This window comes from Mustela nivalis (genome assembly GCF_964662115.1).
Source record: "Mustela nivalis genome assembly, chromosome: 18".
NCBI lineage: Eukaryota > Metazoa > Chordata > Mammalia > Carnivora > Mustelidae > Mustela > Mustela nivalis.
The window spans coordinates 51,820,443-51,838,457 of NC_139037.1; the positions used below are offsets into that span (position 1 = coordinate 51,820,443).

At 44.8% G+C, this 18,015-nt stretch overlaps 3 protein-coding genes across 21 annotated transcripts in view; 1 reads left to right on the plus strand and 2 right to left on the minus strand.

The window, feature by feature from the left end:
* The window catches only part of LOC309853927 (uncharacterized protein), a gene marked incomplete at its 3' end in the record, with an annotated part of 55,683 nt that extends 49,168 nt beyond the window's left edge, over positions 1 to 6,515 (minus strand). The window contains exons 1-2 of the mRNA XM_082712529.1: positions 6,443 to 6,515; positions 3,527 to 3,585 (exon numbers count right to left, since the gene is read on the minus strand). Coding sequence (XP_082568655.1) covers positions 3,527 to 3,585; positions 6,443 to 6,506 — 123 coding nt within the window. The 5' untranslated portion in view covers positions 6,507 to 6,515. The remainder of the gene's footprint in view (positions 1 to 3,526; positions 3,586 to 6,442) is intronic.
* LOC309852752 (uncharacterized protein) overlaps positions 1 to 18,015 on the minus strand; it is a 642,676-nt gene that overhangs the window by 542,125 nt on the left and 82,536 nt on the right. The gene's annotated exons all lie outside the window — the stretch shown is intronic.
* LOC309852777 (KRAB domain-containing protein 5-like) overlaps positions 1 to 18,015 on the plus strand; it is a gene marked incomplete at its 3' end in the record, with an annotated part of 579,551 nt that overhangs the window by 455,865 nt on the left and 105,671 nt on the right. For 15 of the 19 annotated variants that reach the window (XR_014305376.1, XR_014305377.1, XR_014305381.1 and 12 more), the window contains one exon: positions 13,155 to 13,250. The exons of 2 other annotated variants lie outside the window; for them this stretch is intronic. Coding sequence is in view for 10 of the 17 variants with exons in the window: in XM_082710064.1 (XP_082566190.1) it covers positions 13,155 to 13,250 (96 nt within the window). 2 more of the 19 variants (XR_014305385.1, XR_014305386.1) reach the window with 2 other exon arrangements.

The following is an 18,015-nucleotide window of genomic DNA, read 5'->3' on the forward strand; positions in this document are numbered from 1 at the left end:
TAAGGAGGACTCTCAGAATCCTGGAACTCTGGTTACTGAGAAGCTAAGGTTGCTTTTCTCCTCTAATTAAACATTAACATGAAGGCAGTTGTGAATTCCAGGAAGAATGTCCTACTCTCCCTACTCATGTATTTACCAATGGTGCCGAGTGGAAGGAAATTTAATGTTATGCACACCCCTTTTGACTTGGTTTTTCTCAGAATCTACGATCAAGGGCACTTGGTTAAGTGTCCACCTTCAGCTCAGGTCCCATTTCCAGGGACCTGGGATGGAGCCCCGAATGTTCTCCCCGCTCTGCGGGGAGTCTACTCCTTCCTGTCCCACTCCACCACTGCTCATGTGCGCTCTCAGCCTCTCTCTCTCTCAAATAATAATTCTTTTTTTTTAAGATTTTATTTATTTAACAGACAGAGATCACAAGTAGTCGGAGAGGCAGACAGAGAGGAGGAAGCAGGTTCCCTGCTGAGCAGATCCCAGGACCCTGGGATCATGACCTGAGCCAAAGGCTGAGGCTTTAACCCACTGAGCCACCCAGGCGCCCCTCAAATAATAATTCTTAAAAAAAGAAAAAAGCTACAAGCAAGAGAAACTCAAAGGCATTTCCAGTTGAACTATGATGATCTCGGCATACTGCTAAGTACATCCACGTTTTCTACAAATGACTGGGAGAGAAAATATGAACATAGCAAACATAGCAGGGGAATGATCTCGCAAAGAGCAGCAAGACAATAAATCCAGTTCACACCAAGCGTAGGAAAGAAAATAATCTCGGTGCCAAGGCACACCCAAGGACACACCATCACTGGTATTTATTTATTTATTTATTTGTGGTCTGGAAACAGGAATTCGAAATAGGAATCTCATTATGAAAACAGAGAATATATATACAGTTCAATCACCTACAGTTTCTGTAGCAGCTGCTTTGAGGCAAGGGGACTTAAGGAAAGGCATGGAGAGCGGGCCCCAGTGACCCCCTTGCTGAACCCAGACAGGCCCATTGGGGACTCACCTCAAAGGAGGCACAGGCCCAAACTAACCAAGGCTGAGGACAAAGAAGAAGCTGGCGCCTTGCACCTCCTCTTCACCCACTCCCCTCCATATGTGTAGCATTCCTCAGGCACCCCTGACTGCCATAAAACGATAAATAGTTAACTTGCAGGGATCGCAATCCTGCAGAACAGGAATCTCCCTTGCTCTACAGATGTCCTAGAGACCTAAACAGGAAGGTTACCTTATCAATAGCACAAATTTCCAGAGGCAAATAACTCTCGGTTCCTGAAGCCCTAATGTCTCCCTCCCACCATAAACTGGAGGAGACTGAGGTAGAAGGGAATGTGAATGATAGCTGGATCATAACACCCCACCAAGAATCTCCCAATTATCTTGATGTTAGTGCCTGACCTAAAGATGACATTGATCAAGCCATAAGGACAAGGACTCCCCCTGGCACCTTGTGGGCCCTCCCTAACATGTGAAAACTCTGTTGAAACCTCCCATCCCTTCACCACCTCCCCCCCAACCGTGGGGTATATAACATGCCTACCCTCACAACTCGGGGCAGCAGCTCTTCCTGCCCACGGGTCCTGTCCCCGTGCTTTAATAAACCACCATTTTGCACCAATGACGTCTTAAGAATTCTTTCTTAGCCGTCGGCTCCGAACCTCCTCACCCCACCAAACCTGACTTAGGTTCTGGGACTTCATCACAATGAGCTACTGACAACCAGGGACAGTGCCCAGAAGAGGGAAACTTCTATGAGCCCCCTAACTCCTCACCTTCCCACACTAAAAAGAGCCCCCACCACACCCACTGCTCCTTGCACAGAGCCTCTCTCTCCTCTGCCACCTGCCTCCTGCCTCCCGCAGGATATTCTGTTTACTGCAAAGAGTGTGGTTCTTCCTCAGGTGAACTCTCCAAGCCCACGTGACTTCCTCCACCCCAATCATGGACCCGGGTTCGGGGGGGGGGGGGGGGGCACCTGACCAGCAGAGACACCACATTTAGACAACAGTCTCCATGTCCCCTATGAGGCAGCATAATCTTAATTACAGATTCATTTACACTTTAGTGCAAGGGCCAGGGAGAGGGAGAGGAACAGAATCTCAAGGGGGTTCCCAGCTGAGCCTGCAGCCAAAGAAAGAGCTCATCCCAGTGATGAGGGAGCAGGAGGCTGGCTGAGGACAAAGTAAAAGCTGGCACCTTGCACCCCCTCTCCACCCACTCCCCTCAGTAATATGTGCGACATTCCTCAGGCACCTCTGGCTGCCCTAAAAGAAAAACATATTCTTAACTTGCAGAGATCACAGTCCTGCAAGACGGGAATCTCCCTTGGTTTACCAATGTCCTGGAGATTTACAACAAAGAAGCTATCTAACAATAGCACAATTTCCAGAGGCCAATAACTCAGTTCCTCAAGCCCTAAATTAAGTTAAATTTCTTCTAAACCCAAATCTCACCAACAAGGACACTTGATAGGAGAAATGTGAAACTTTAGATCTCCAAGATAGTGTCAAGAATCATTCCCAAGCATATGGCCCACTGATATACATCTAAAGGGTCTCACAAGAAGATTTTTACTACTAGTAATGAATAACACTTCTCCCAACAATAGCTAGCCCCTCAAGGTCCTGGAGACCTTGCTTCCAAAATTCCTTAGAGACTAACATCACCCCCTTTACCTCACCTTCCCCCAACCACAGGGTACATAACCTGCCATCCCTCACAACCCGGTGCAGCATCTCCGTCTGCCCATGGGTCCTATCCCCGTGCTTTAATAAACCACCTTTTCGCACCAAAGACATCTTAAGAATTCTTTCTTAGCCATCGGCTCCAAACCTCACCCCACTAAACCTCACCTAGGTTCAAGAACTTCATCACCAGGACCCTGAGATTGTGGCCCGGGGGGAAAATCAACAGTCTTGAGGCTTAACTGACTGAACGCCCAGGTTCCCCTCTAGTGTAATTTAACTAATGTATTTTACATAAAATACCTACTTCACATTCTAAAGAGCAAGTCTCAAGAACTCCCCCTTCCCACACTTTCTCTCAGAGAACATCTAGAGTTATTCTGGACACAAATCCATTGAGGTTATTTCTTGATTTCCTGACCCCTGGGCTACACAGCGCTGAGAAAAGCAAGCACGCGGGGCCTAAAGGAGAAAGGTTTTCCCTCACTGACCGCCCTGGACCAGACCTCAGCAGCAGCAGGAATCTCAGACTGAAGCCCCCCGCCCACGTGCGTCTATCACTCAGAAACTACTTTCAGTACTTCCAGGACTTTAACTCCCAGTGACAGCTGCTGCTGTCCTATTGTAAGGCAGGTTGGAGACTTAGGAGAGAAGGCTCTGGGATACAGGGGAGAAGAGTTCTGAAGACCTGGCCTTGAGGATCATTTCTGTAAAGATCTTCAAATCAGGTGAAAACAGAAGGGAGAAACATCAGAACTACAGGTACCAACATTTGCAATTTCTAAAAGGAACTTCAGGAGGAAAACATGACATGGCCTCTCCTGGGACACCAGGCTTACCTGAGAACTGGCCATTTCTCCTTTCCTTTCGTCCTCTGGATTTCTTTCCCACAAGGTATCTGCGGAGAAATCACAGCAGCATCAGGAGAAAATGCCTTTAAGGCCACCAACAGAGCTTGTGCATCTGGAAACTGTTCTAGGACCAGGCTGGATCCTGGCCAAGGAACTGTGCAGCCCTGGGAGACCTTGCAGATTGGAGTTAACACCAGCAGGCACAGAGGAGGGTGACTGTTCTCTCAGAGTCTGAGCCCTGGGCACAAAGAGGGGAGCTTAAGCACTTTTACTTCTGCATCTGTGCTATTCTTGTGGTCATGACCGGCAGGACGGGGGCGGGGGGGGGGGGGGGGTGGCGGCGGGGGGGAGGGGGGACCCGGAATGGGCCCGGGGCCGGAACTGGGATTCCCCGCTGGATGGGTCAGCCTCCTGAGAACACGGATTTCTCTTATCAAAACTGCTTCCCTGGAGGCAGGACACTGAAACGCAGAAATGACCCAAATCCCTAGTCCTTTGTGTCAGGAGCTATTCAAATGAGCTCCTACTGCGAGACTAATCTTTGGCTTTTCCTTCTCAGCTTTCAGGGGGCCTCATCTCCCCCCAAATGCCCACAAATTCAGCTTCAGCCAAGGAACTGGGCGCTCCATGGGCCTCACCTTCCCAGAGTCACGCAGCAGAGACCTGGTTACCTCCCCGTGGACCAAAGCCTGCTCTCCACTCTCAGAAAAAAAAATTAAAAACATAAAGAAATAACCCCACACCCTGGCCTCACTGAGGATCTCCTGCCGCCCTTAAGTAACACTACACTGTGGTTTCCATCAAATGGATGGACAGACTCTGAGGGGGAGGGGCAGCAGGTAAGATCCTTCTTGAAACTGCACAGGTGATTGTTATGCCTGAGTATTCGCATCTGAGAGACCACCAAGGACACCGATGCAATTGCACGAGAGATTATTTGACATGCTTAAGCATGGGCCCAAGTATACCCCACACAGCCGAGTAGGGACTTGGACGCTGAACCAGTTCCAGAGTTTTTAAAGGCAGAGTAGGGGTGGACTCGGTGGTGGGTGAGGACAAAGGGGGTGTTCAGAAGGGCTATCAGGGTAAAGAAGACTGTCAGGATATTGGAGGCCTCAATATTATCAAGCCAAGGCCATTTTCTTCTCTAATGAGGCACTAACAAGAAGACAACTGGGAGTTTCATGGTAGTGATGAGGGAGCACGAGGCTGACTAAAGACAAAGCAAAAGCTAGCACCTTGCACCCTTTCTCCATCGGCTCCCCCCCAGTCATATGTGTTACATTCCTCAGGCAGCCATGACTGCCATGAACAGTAAGCAAATAGTTAACTTGCAGAGATCACAATCCTGCAAGACAGGAGTCTCCCTTGGTTTACAAATGTCCTAAATCTCACTAACAAAGACGATTGATAGCAGGATTATGACATCACACCAAAAAGTCTCCCAACTATCTTGATGTTAATGGCTGGCCTAAAGACATTGATCAAGCCACAAGGGCAAGGCCTCCAGTAGGCCTCAGGAATCCTCGCACCTTGTAGGCCCTCTTTAGCATATGAAAACTCCGTTGAAACCTTCCTTCCCCTCACCTTCCCCCAACCGCTGGGTACGGAACCTGCCATCCCTCACAACCCGGGGTAGCTTCATCTCCGCCTGCCCACGGGTCCTGTCCCCGAGCTTTAATAAACCACCTTTTTGCACCAGAGATGTCTAAGAATTATTTCTTAGACGTCGGCTTCGAACCTCACCCCACCGAACCTGACTTAGGTTCTGGGACTTTATCAGTGGAATGTCACATTCCTCTTATCAAGAGTCCTTGTTAGTGAGATTTAGGCTTAGAAGAAACTTAACTTTCTTTGCTGTAAATCCCTAGGACATTTGTAAACCGACGGAGATTCTGGTCTTGCAGGATTGTGATTTCTGCAAGTTAACCTTTTGTTGACACATACTGTTGAGGGGAGCGGAGCAGGTGGAGAGGGAGTGCAAGGAGCCAGCTTTTGCTTTGTCAAGGTGGCTGTACTTACCTCAGGGCTAGACCCAAGGTGGGTACAGTCTTGTTTTTCTTGGTCTCCACAGTGATGCTATTGGGAAGCAGTTGGGAAGGAGAGCACGCAAAGCAGGGAAACCAAGATTGTGGATGTGACCACATTTAGCTCCATGGCTTCTCCAGTGATCAGTCTGGAGACTGACACCTCCTCCATCTTTCTGCCACACAGAGAGAAGCACCCTTACAAGTGATGTCTTCCCTTATCAGTGCAAAGTCTCTCACAAAGGGAAACATTCTGGGTTTCAGATCTTTTCCTTTACCCTTCCTTTAAAATACCAGCGTAATATAATCCTTAGGCCAAAGATATATTTTAGGGGGACAAAATGCTCCCCTTATTATGTAAATATTTATTTTCATATATAACTCCAAAACAGTATTCCAAACTGAATGTACTTCTACCATACCATCAGCAATATAGGAGAATTCGGATTCCTCAACATTCTCCATGAAATCTCATCTTTTAGCCTTTTTTTGTTATTTTACCCATTCTAAAAAATACCAAAAAGTTTCTCACTGGAACATATGAAGTGGTCTTCCTACAGCTGTCCTGGTGACTGAAATGGAAATCACTTCAGAACATCAAGCTGAACAGAAATGAAAATGGCTGCATTAATGCTTCAGGGAGACTCCAGTTCAAACTAAATGACACTTTGCCTCTCCCCTCCAAACCTCCCCTCTGCAAACCTTCCTTCTCCCCTTTTCAGCCCATCTTTGTTTCAGGAACCTGGTTCCACCCTGACAACATGGTGAACAGGGCGGGAAGCACAGACACAATTCCTGCGGAGACTGGTGACATTCTCTATTGCCCTACAAGCTCCAGCCCCTTCCTCCGGGTTTGCTGCAGGTTTGCCGGCCTGACCGGCTGAGGTCTCCTTCACCGGCGAAGCGATGAAGCTGCTGTTCCTCTTGATCCCCAGCTCCATGTTCACATTAGATTTGGGGTCTAAAATGTGGAGGTCGGGTCATACAACAGAAGTGAATTTAGGAGAGGAAAATTTGGTTTTCTAGCTCCATTCTGAGTTCTTTGGCCTGTTAGTAATGAAAATGATGTAAGACAGTTTAAGGATACAAAAAAAAAAATCTTAATTATGGGAAGTGGAAGGACATGAAGCTAGAGACAGGTGACTGGAGCTTCTGTGCCACTGTGACAGGATGAGGAGGGAGGATATAGAATTTCAAACAGGGGACATATATTCGCAGGAAATAGGAAATGCATATCCAACAACGGTTTGCCAATCCGTTGGGGAAACTTTCCATGATCTTAAAAGTTTAATGTCTGGTATCAACTCTCTGTAGAAAAGACATTAGGGCTCAAAAACGATGGCCAAGAAAGAATTCTCAATCTGTCTCTGGTGCAAAAACAAAACAAAACAAGACAAAAAACAAACAAACAAACAAAAAAAAAACTTTACTAAAGTCAGAAGACAGGACCTGTGCGCAGAAAGAGCTGCCCTGGGGTCATGAGAAGTGGCTCATTATATACTTTCATGTGGCAAGATGGTTACAGATAGCTTAAGCCTCCCAGGTATTTTGGAAACAAGGTTTCCAACACCTTGAGGGAGCTAGCTGTGGTTAGGAAAGCGTCTTTTTTACTGCTTAGTAAAATCTCAGTCAGGAGACCCAAAAAGATTTATATCCGCGGGCCATAAGCTTGGAGGATGAAGGCAAACAGGTATTTTGTGGGTCAGAGATAACAGAAGCTTCCAAAGGAGTTTTTATATGTTAAAGGAGACTTACAGGATCCCAATCGTGGGATTGGTCTAAAATTGCCTATTGCCCTTGGCAAAATATTAAGCAAGGAGTTGAGGCCCTGGAGGAAGGTCACTCTGCCTGTTTCAAGGACTCGTCAGTGGGCTGTTGATTTTAAGGAAGTGCAATAAATTTTCTTCTGCCTTTGTTACCAACATTATTCCCCACCACCCAGAACAGTTTTTACCTTAAATTATCACAAACTTGGCCTACATAAGCTCAGCAAGTATAATGACTCATCATGAACATCTTTTAGAATCTGCTTTGCTGGAACTTCTTAGAAGGAATTTCTAGGGTGAACTACTAGTAGCCTCTCCAGACAAGAAGTCAAGTATTTGCCATCAGACATGCCTGTAGGCCCTGTAGATGTGGGCAGATCCCTCTTCACAAGCTCCCCAATACACCCTGAGGTTCCTATACCTGCCAGGAAGTGACAATATCTATCCTGGTGAGGCTGCTGGGAAATCTGAAAGCAAGGAATCAGGCCAACATTTCCAAGGGGCTTTAGGGCTCCAGGGTTTGTAAGTTGACCTCGGTTCTTTAGAACCATTCAGTCCTATCTGAGTCCATACGTGTCTCACAAATAAGACACTCCAATCGAAGCCTTGGTAAAATAACCAGTGTTTCCAGTGGTTTCCCCTTAGGAGGACATAGTCATTGGCTGTTTCAAATTTAATCAGCATAGTAACAGGACTCTCATTGGCTCTCCCCATTGCTTGGCCCCTTATTGGTCACCCTGCCGCATATAAGCTAAGGAAATTGATGAAATAAACTGATGAAGCATTAACACCATACCAGGCTGATTGTCATTCTTGCGGGCCGAGGGCGACAGTATATAGTGGCCCATGCCTCATGACACAGTGCAGCTCTTTCTCCCCCCAATCCTGTCCCCATGCTTTCATAAAACACCTTTTGCACCAGAGACATCTCAAGAAATCTTTTCTTGCCATCGGCTTCAAACCCTAATGTTCTTTCCTACATGGATACCAGAGATTAACAGTTTATATCACAGAGTTGCCCACCTGTAACAGACACATGAAAAAGTGTTCATCATCATTAGCCATCAGGGAGATTCAAGTCAGAACCACATTGGGATACCACCTTACACCAGTTAGAATGGCCAAAATTAGCAAGACAGGAAACAACATGTGCTGGAGAGGATGTGGAGAAAGGGGAGCCCTCTTACACTATTGGTGGGAATGCAAGTTGATGGCGCCACATTGGAAAGCAGTGTGGATATTGCTTGAGAAATTAAAAATAGAGCTACCCTAGGACCCTACAATTGCACTCCTGGATATTTACCCCAAAGATACAGATGCAGTGAAAAGAAGGGCCAACTGTACCCCAATGTTCATAGTAGCTATGGCCACAGTCACCAAATGTGCAGAGCTAAGATGACCTTCAACACATGAATGCATGAAGAAGGTATGGTCCATATGTACAATGGAGTATTATGCCTCCATCAGAAAGGATGAATACCCAACTTTTGTATCAACATGGACAGGACTGGAAAAGATTATGCTGAGTGAACTAAGTCAAGCAGAGAGCACCAATTATGTGGTTTTACTTAATTGTGGAGCATAAGGAAGGACATTAGTAGGAGAACATTAAGAGAAGGAGAGGAGAAGTGAGTTAGAGGAAATTGGACAGGGAGATGAAGCATGAGAGACTGTAGTTTCTGAGAAACAAACTGAGGGTTATGGAGGGGAGGGGGTGGGGGGTTGGGTGAGCCTGGTGTTGGGTATTAAGGAGGGCATGTATTGCATGGAGCAGTGGGTTTGGTGCATAAAGAATGAATCTTGGAATACTGAAAAAAAATAAATAAAACTGCAAAAAAAAAAAAAAAGAAAAGAAAAGAAAAAGAAGAGTTGCCTTCCTTGAGGACAAACATTGTTTGATAAATATTTCATCTTTCCTTTCTCCTCTGAATATAATCCCCTCTTTGGAAATTCTAAATCCACTTCCTCCTTCTTAAGTCAGTGACACAGGAGCTTCAATCACCTGTCTTTGTGCCTCATGTCTTTCTCATTCTCATAATTAAGAACTTCATTGTTTTCTCTACTGAAAATGTCTTACATCATTTTAAGTCTTAGACCAGCTGAAGAATTGAGAACAACACAGGAAAAACAAATTTTCCTCTCCTCACAGTCATTCTGTTGTGTGAACTGAACCTCCACACTTCAGCCCCAGAATAGAACGTTCAGACAGAGCCAGGGATCAAGGGCAGCCGGAGCTTCATTGCTTTGCCAGCCAAGGAGGCCTCATCAGGTCAGGGCCGCAAAACCTGCAGTCTCCCGAAACACTGATGGTGGAGAAGGCAGGGCTCGAACTCGGCTCCCAGCCCCAGCCTTGGTTGCCCTGCTTGGCCTGGTCACCTCCCCTGTTCCTTCCCAGCAGGGTCACCTGTGGAGTTTCAGAAAGGGTCTCCTCTGCGGGCCTCCCCCTCAGATTCTGTCAGTTGGTTTTCTGAGAGTGGATTTGCAGCTTTGGTCCTGGGGAGGTGAAAGGGTTTCTGCTCCGTGAGTCTGGGAGGGTCGGGTCCCTGCAGCCCGAGGTTCCTATGCTGAAGTTGTGAGTGGCGGTGGCAGGGGACCCTTCCCTCCCCACAAAGCAGGTAAGGTAAACACAGGGATGGGTTTCCTCCTGGGACCTCACAGTTTCTGAGCTGCTCCGGACACAGAGAACTGGGAAGTTGGGCCTTTTCTGCATCTCTGAGTCCTACCCACGGGCGAGCGGTGTGAGGAGAAGGAGCTCTGTTGCTGGATTTCAGGGCATTTTCTCCTGATGCAGCTGTGATTTGCCACAGATCCCTCATGAGGACGGAATCTAGAGGTGGAGGTGAAGGCAGAAATGGCTGGTTCTCAGGTGAGCCTGGTGTCCCCGCGGAGCCGTGTCCTCTGTTTCTCTGCAGACCGTCGCGTTTAGAAGCTGCAGATGTTGATGCCTCTAATCTGGGTGCTTCTCGCTTCTGCGTTCACCTATTTTTAAGATGTGCTCAGAAGTGATACTCACGGTTAGCTCTTTAGAATGCTTTTCTATGTCCCAGAGCCTTCTGTCCTGTGTCCCCAACCTGGCTTCGATAGTGCATCAGCCGTTGTCACTTTGATTTAAAGTCCCACGGGGAGTGACAATATTCCATTGGTGGCAGATCCAGAGGGGAAGGTGTTGAGTCCGAGATTCCTGTGGCTGATGAGGTCTGGTCCTGGGATGTCAGGGAGGGATATCATCTCTCATTCGGGCTCCTCTGGATTCTCAATCAGCTGTGTGCAGCCAGGGAGTAAAGAAATGCAGACGTAAACTCGATGAGTGGAGTCCAGAAAAACTTGGAAACTTCTCACTCTAAGAAAGGGGGTGTGAGTGTCTTCATCTTCAGCACATGAAAGAGATATTCTACTTAAAGTCCACTAATGGAGTGTGCCTGGGGGCTCAGTCAACTAAGGTTGGACTGTTGATTGCAGCTCAGGTCGGGATCCCAGGATCCAGAACTGGTATCCCTGCTTCTGGCTCTGGGCCCAGAGGGGAGTCTGCTTAAAGATTCTCTCCTTTTCCTGCCCTTACCCATCTCCTCTAAAATATAAATCAGTCTTGGGGATTGAGGGTGGTTCTGTTGGTTAAGAGTCTGCTTTCTGCCTTCAGGTCAGGTCATGATCTTGGGGACCTGACATCCAGCCCCACATCAGGCTCCCAGGTGGGTTGGGATCCTGCTTCTTCCTCTGCCTCTGATTTTCTGCCTGTTTGTGGTCTCTCTCTTGCTCTCTGAAATAAATAACAATAATTTTTTCAAAACTTTACTTATTGTGGCACATGGGTGGCTCAGTGGATTAAGCCTCTGCCTCCACCTTAGGTCTTGATCTCAGGGTCCTGGGGTCCAGCCCCACATCGGGCTCCCAGGTGGGCAGGGATCCTGCTGCTTCCTCTCCTTCTCCTGTTCTGCCTGCTTGTGCTCTCTCACTTGGCTCTCTTTAAAATAAATACAATCTTTGTAAAAAAAAAAAAAATTTCTTTATTGGTAAGAAAAAGAGTGAGAGCACAAGTAGGATGTGTTATGGGCAGAGGCAGAAGGCTTCCTGCTGAGCAAAGACACTCCCCCACTGCCCCAATGTAGGAGGCATTCCCAGGACTTTGTGTCTTGGGCTGATGCCCACTGACTGAGCCACCCAGGTGCCCCTATAAATAGAATCGTTAAAGAAGATGAAAATAAAAATAAATCTTAAAAATTCAAAGAAAAGAAACGAGTAAACTAACTATTTCTAGCACAGGGATGCTGTGCTGTCTCAGTGTATTGTCTCTCTCAGTCGCTTGGGGCCCCAGACGAGTGTCCACGATTAGCTCTGAAGTCGGTGCAGCAGCACTGCCTGAATTCCACTGCGGCAGGACAAAGGTGGTGGAAGTTTCCTGAAGACCTAAGAGATCAGCAGGCAGCAGGGCACAGGAGAGCTTGTCTGCAGGGGGCAGTGTGTGGGGATTGCTTTTCCGGAGAAGGAAGGTGAGGAGTTCTGGGGAACCTGTGGGACTTGCTCCTTTCTGCTCACTGTACCTGGTTGTCAGAAGCCCATTGGTTCATTAGGGTCTTGCTAGTTTTGAGGTGGGTCCCCTGCTGGGCCTGTCTGGACTCAGCCAAGTGGTCACTGGGGCCGTTCCTCCATTCCTTTGCTCAAGCCTCCTGGCCTAAAAGCAGCCTCTACAGATCGTATAGTGATTCACTTGGTTAGGTATAGCTACTGTATGTCCAAAATCAGATTTATATTCTGAAATCCTGTTTTCAGCCCAGTGGAAACACCAGTGATGATGTGTCCTTTGATGTGCATTAGGCGCTGATAACATTTGTTTCCATTCAGCTGATGGGAACTTCTTTTATTGGCTTGGTGCTGTCTGCCAGATTTCCCCCTGTCATGTACCTATTTTCCCTCCTATTATTTGTAAGGAACATAGGATACTGAGGAATATGCAGGAACTGTCGCATTTCAAATGTAAACTACTCTGTATTTCTCTTGTTGTAGGTTCATTCTTTCTTTCCTTCCTTTTATTTTTTTTTTAAGATTTTATTTATTTATTTGACAGAGAGAAATCACAAGTACACGGAGAGGCAGGCAGAGAGAGAGAGGGAAGCAGCCTCCCTGCTGAGCAGAGAGCCCGATGTGGGACTCGATCCCAGGACTTTGAGATCATGACCTGAGCCAAAGGCAGCGGCTCAACCCACTGAGCTACCCAGGTGCCCCTTCCTTCCTTCCTTTTAAATGTTTTCTCAGCTGAGAGAGAGAGTGCTTGAGAGTGATGAAAGGGAAAGAGGGAGAAGCAGATTCCCACTGAGTGGGGAGCTCAACTCAGGGCTCTATCCCAGGAGTTTGAGATCATGACCTGAGCTGAAGGCAGATCCTTAACCAACTAAACTATCTGGATCCCCCTTGCTTTTAGTTTCTGAGAACAAAGTCAGAAGAGGTGTGGATAAGATAAATTCTCCATCAACTTCCAGTCTGTTGATAAATACCTGAGAAAGGCAGAGTAGGACAGAGAAGCATGACAGGTAGGCAGAGAAGCAGGTGGAGAGACGGGGGGAAGCAGGCTCCCCACCAAGCAGAGAGCCTGATGTGGGGGTTGATCCCAGGACCCTGAGATCATGACCTAAGCCAAAGGAGGAGGCTTATCACCCTGAGCCACCCAGGTGCCCTGCCTCCTGTGTTTTCTAAAGGGACTGTTGGGGAACAGCTTTTGGGAAACCATTTTCTAAGATTGTACAATATCGTATCTTCTCTCCTGAACAAAAGACTGATGGATAGTTAGAATTGGCAGCAATAGTCATTTTCCTTTTTTCTCATAAACAGGTGTCCTTCTGTCAAAACCAGACCTGATAATGTTTTTGGAGCAAGAGAAGCAGCTCTGGGATGGGAACAGAAAGGAGACTGGGAGCTTCCATTCAGGTAGGTGTGAATGAATGAGGCAGATGACAGAGGAGAGGTCCAAGTCTGAAGGAGGAGGTTGACCTTAAGCAGTGGTTCTAGTAGCTCTCCTTGAATGAATGTCAGTTGGAGACTTGCCTAGTTTAATGTCTCTCTCTTTCCAAGAGAAACAGTCTGCTCTCCAACCTTATAAACTTCTTGTATTCTCTAGGGGTACCCCTTCAGCTCCAGTGATGGTCCATCACGTCCATAGGGAGAGCCAGGAGACTCTCCTTTGAGGGGGAGGACCTTCGTAATCTGAGAGCTTTCTATTCTTGTGAGGGCCCAGGAGAGGTCATCCTATTTCTGAGGACCTGTATGCCATGGCCTTTGTCAGTTCGGGTTTTCATTATGGGACAAGAAAGTCAGGGTAGTTGTATGCACACTGGTGTTTGGTGGGGAAATTCCCGGAACACTGGAGACAGATTTTTAATGTTTTCTGGCTTATGCTTTCTAATGTTATGGAGGCTTTAATCTTAGTCTTAATAAATTGTCATTTATTACCTTATTTTTAAATAATTGCATCATTGTATGATTGTTCTGTGAACTTCTTGTGACTTTGTCATGTGTGTATTCATTTTCTAATTAGTTTTATGAGGTTTATCTTTGAATTTTTTACATCAAATGTCCTGATACGACATGGGCATGTGCTTTATAAGAAGTGAGTTAGACAATTAGTAATATTCCCATATAGTGTGTTTAAAATTTTCATTTGTTTGAGACAGAGAGAGAGAGAGAGAGAGAAAGAAAATGAGTACGGGGGGGAAGGGCAAAAGGAGAGGGAGATGCCCAGTCCCTGCTGAGCAGGGGGCCCAGTGTGGGGTTGGATCCCAGTACCCTGAGCTCATGACCTGAACTGAAGGAAGATGCTTAACTGACTGAGCCCCCAGGTACCCTAAACCTCCATGTTTGAAAAATCCTTGTGTTCAGTAATGCAGTGTTGCTTTATGGGAAATTAATCATGAGCTTTTTCTTCTACTTTCCTCAGAATGTATCAGAATTTAATCCCAAATATTAATTTCATATACAGAGTCTCTCCACATATTTTCAACATCTATGATGTTTATTTATTCAGAAATGAAGATGTTCATTTCCTCTGTCTTAACGAAATGGACTATAGGGTTACATTCTGTGGAGGGGAATGAATATATTAATACCATAATACACGTCCTTCAAGCTTTTTAAGTGTTCATAAAGTTTTCATTTACAGCTGTTTATGATTGATTTTAATGAGAATTCTTTATGACATTATAGTCCATGAAGACATGCCAATCAGTTGCTTGTTTTTCATGGGTATATGGACACAGTTCAAAATTTTGGAAATATACAAGTTTTCCTTTTCTGTCATACATCAGTGTTTTATTTAGAATTTTGTGGGTTGAGTTTTCGCTTATTCTGGTTTGGTAATTTCTTAAGAATGTGCTTCCTTGTCTGGCTCATTCCATGGCATTAGCTAGGTGTGGGTTGGGTTTTATCTGTGCAGGTTGTTAGAAGAAGAGAATTTTCAGTTTGGAATATTTTGGCATATTTCAAGACCATGTGAGTATAACAAAAAAGAATGAGCTTTATGCTTTTTGCTGGTGCTGGTAAATTATGTGTATTTTTGTCTTTAGTTTGTATGTCGCACATACATACTATGTCACCCTTACTTTTTTCTCCTTGGTGAGTGGTCAGTGAATGTTGTACCATATCTACATGAGTTGTCATCCACATAGAATTAATTTCTTCATGAATTTGTGGGTGAATTTTTATTCTTTGCATGAGAGAAAGACTTTTTTGAATTCAGAGTAATTTTCAAACATTTTATACTTATGTATCATATTTTGGTATGAAATAAAAAGATATACTTTGATTAATTGTAGGATTAATACCCATGATATGTCTTGGTACCTTTGTCATTGAGTTAGGTATCTTCTATGAGTATTTTCATTGCAGTTACATTAGAGATTTATTAAAACAACTTAGCTCTAAAATGAACCTTTTATTTTTATTTTTTAAATATTTTATTTATTTATTTGACACAGGGAGAGATCACAAGTGCAGAGAGGTAGGCAGGGAGAGAGGGGGAAGTAGGCTCCCCACTGAGCAGAGAGCCTGGGGTGGGTCTCTATCCCAGGACCCTGAGATCCTGAACTGAACTGAAGGCAGAGGCTCAACTGACTGAGCCACCCAGGTGCCCTGAAAGAAACCTTTTTAAAAACTCAGTATCAATTATACAGAAAACTCTTCTTCCTGTCTCCACCCCTGCAATCCTCCCAACTTTGTTACCGACATCACACATTCTTTTATGTTGTATACTTTATGACCTACATTTGTGATTTTTTTTTTTTTTTCAAAACAAAGCTCTGAAGCAGAAATAAACATGACTGGTATCTCATTACAGCACAGAAGGTTTGTGTAATTGTCTACATATTTATGTTCAGTGGAGAGCTCTGTGTTCTCATGTGTTTGCAGTTTCTGGGTAGAATCATTTTATGTCATCTAGAAAGACTTCCTTTAATGGTTCTTGTAGGACAGATCTACTGGTAAGATTAGAGGGGTTTTTACTTGGGAATGTCTTTGTTTCCACCTCTGTGGAAAAGAATTTTGCTAGGTAAAGTATTGTTGGTGGCTATTTTTCAATCTTTGAGTACCTGAGTATGTTATGCTGGGCCCTTTCCTGTTTGGACTGCTGAGAATCCTCCTAGTTATTTTCTAGGAGCTCTTGCACAAGATGAAGTGGGTTTGCCTTTGTGTTCCTTTTTAGATTTATTTATTTTACAGAAATCACAAGTAGGCGAAGAGGCAGGTAGGGAGGGGAAACAGGCTCCCTGCTGAGCAGAGAGCTGGATTTGGGGCTCCATCCCAGGACCCTGAAATCATGACCTAAACCAAAGGCAGGGGCTTAACTCACTGAGCCACCCAGGTGCCCCTGTCATTTTTTTTTTAAGATTTTATTTATTTATTTGACAGAGAGAGATCACAAGTAGTCAGAGAGGCAGGCAGAGAGAGAGAGGAAGAAGCAGGCTTCCCGCTGAGCAGAGAGCCCGATGCGGGGCTTGATCCCTGGACCCTGGGATCATGACCTGAGCCGAAGGCAGAGGCTTAACCCACTGAGCCACCCAGGTGCCCCTGTCATTGTGTTTTAAAAGTCTCTCTCCATCTGTGGTGTTTGATGGGTTAATTACAAATGTCATGAGTCGTCCCATTCTTTGTATGAGGTCTGCTGTATATACACCATAGTTTTATAAGGAAGAATTTGAAGAAATAAAATATGAAGGCAATCATAATGAAAAGACATTTATTGTAGTGCATTGGATTTATATCAAGCAAACTCCTCTATGCATAAGTGGACCGTTATTGATGAAAAGCACATTATTCAGTGGTTGGATGTATTTGTTAGTAGACCTGAAAGGATTCAGGGGCAGATGGATCTCTAGAGAGAGACGATTATTTTTGTGTGATTCGTTTTTTTCCCTTTGACTCTATTTTATATATGTAGATGGGTTTCCAAAGAAAACCAGAGTAGCAGAAGTTTCATCAGATAAACTAGCCTTTTATCTTTTGTTTATACTGCTTTGCTGTCAGGGTACTGCTAACCTCACAGAATGGTTTTGAGTGTATTTCTCTATTTCCAAATTAGAAGATTTTCTTTATTACTACGATTTTGATAAGGACTGTCATGAATGGTTTTTGTAAATGTTAGTTTCTTTTTCTTGTCCTGAGCCATGGCTCACCATCTAACACCCACAGGTTCTACCTACTGATCGCTAATTGAACAAAGTCACTACAAATATAATGAGAAGCCACAGCTACACAATTCTCAAGGACTGTTGATCAAATTTTACACTGTATGTTTCTCCTCTTGTTTTGTGAGCATAGAAAACACAAGGAGAGTTTTAGGGTTTTGATATGCACAGAATGCAATGTGTCATATTAAGCTAAAAGATAGATTTTGAAGTCCTAGGACTAAGTACGAAGAAGCATGTGTACATACATACGTGTGTGTACCTATATCTTCAGAAGGAAAAGGAACCTTGGTTCAAACCAGGTCATTTCCAAGTTTGAAAACTGATGATTTCCTAGCAAGTAAAGATATTCTAGATTTGTAATAGAAATAGTTTTTTCTGTATTGTATTGAATTTATGCTTACTACAACTCATGTATCTTAGAATCGTCTCTTACATAACTGGGTTTTACTCCTGTAGGATCTACTCTGTTTTCCTTATTCCTGTGTTGACATGTTGCTTAGCTACCTTGATAGGGATTTTAACAAGAGTTTCCATGGAATGACATGGTATTCAAATTTAATATAAATGTGAGAGCAATTCTCCAGGGGGCATTATAAATTCCTTTAGTTAAATTGAGACATCACTCCTTCCTTTGCAATTGGAGAAGTAAGAGTTCCTTAGTTGTTCTTCTTGTCCCTTCTAGGAAGTGATGTCATCCATGTTGGTCATTTCAGTGTCAGCACTTAAAAACATGTAAAAACATGGAGACTTCATGAATCATGGTATTTGTTTTTCTTTTTCTTTTTTTTTTTTTTTTTAACATATATTTGAAGGAAACAGATGGAACACGGCTGGGTGCTGACTGGTTGTTCTAACATAAACAGAACACAGTGGTCTGTTAGGAGTGATAGAGCAGCCCAATGGAAGAGATGAAATAGATCTAGGCTGAAACATTGGCCTGAATTCTTCATCTGGGAAGAGGACCCCTGTCCAAGGCTACACTACTGACTCTGAATCTAGAAAGAAAATTGTACTTC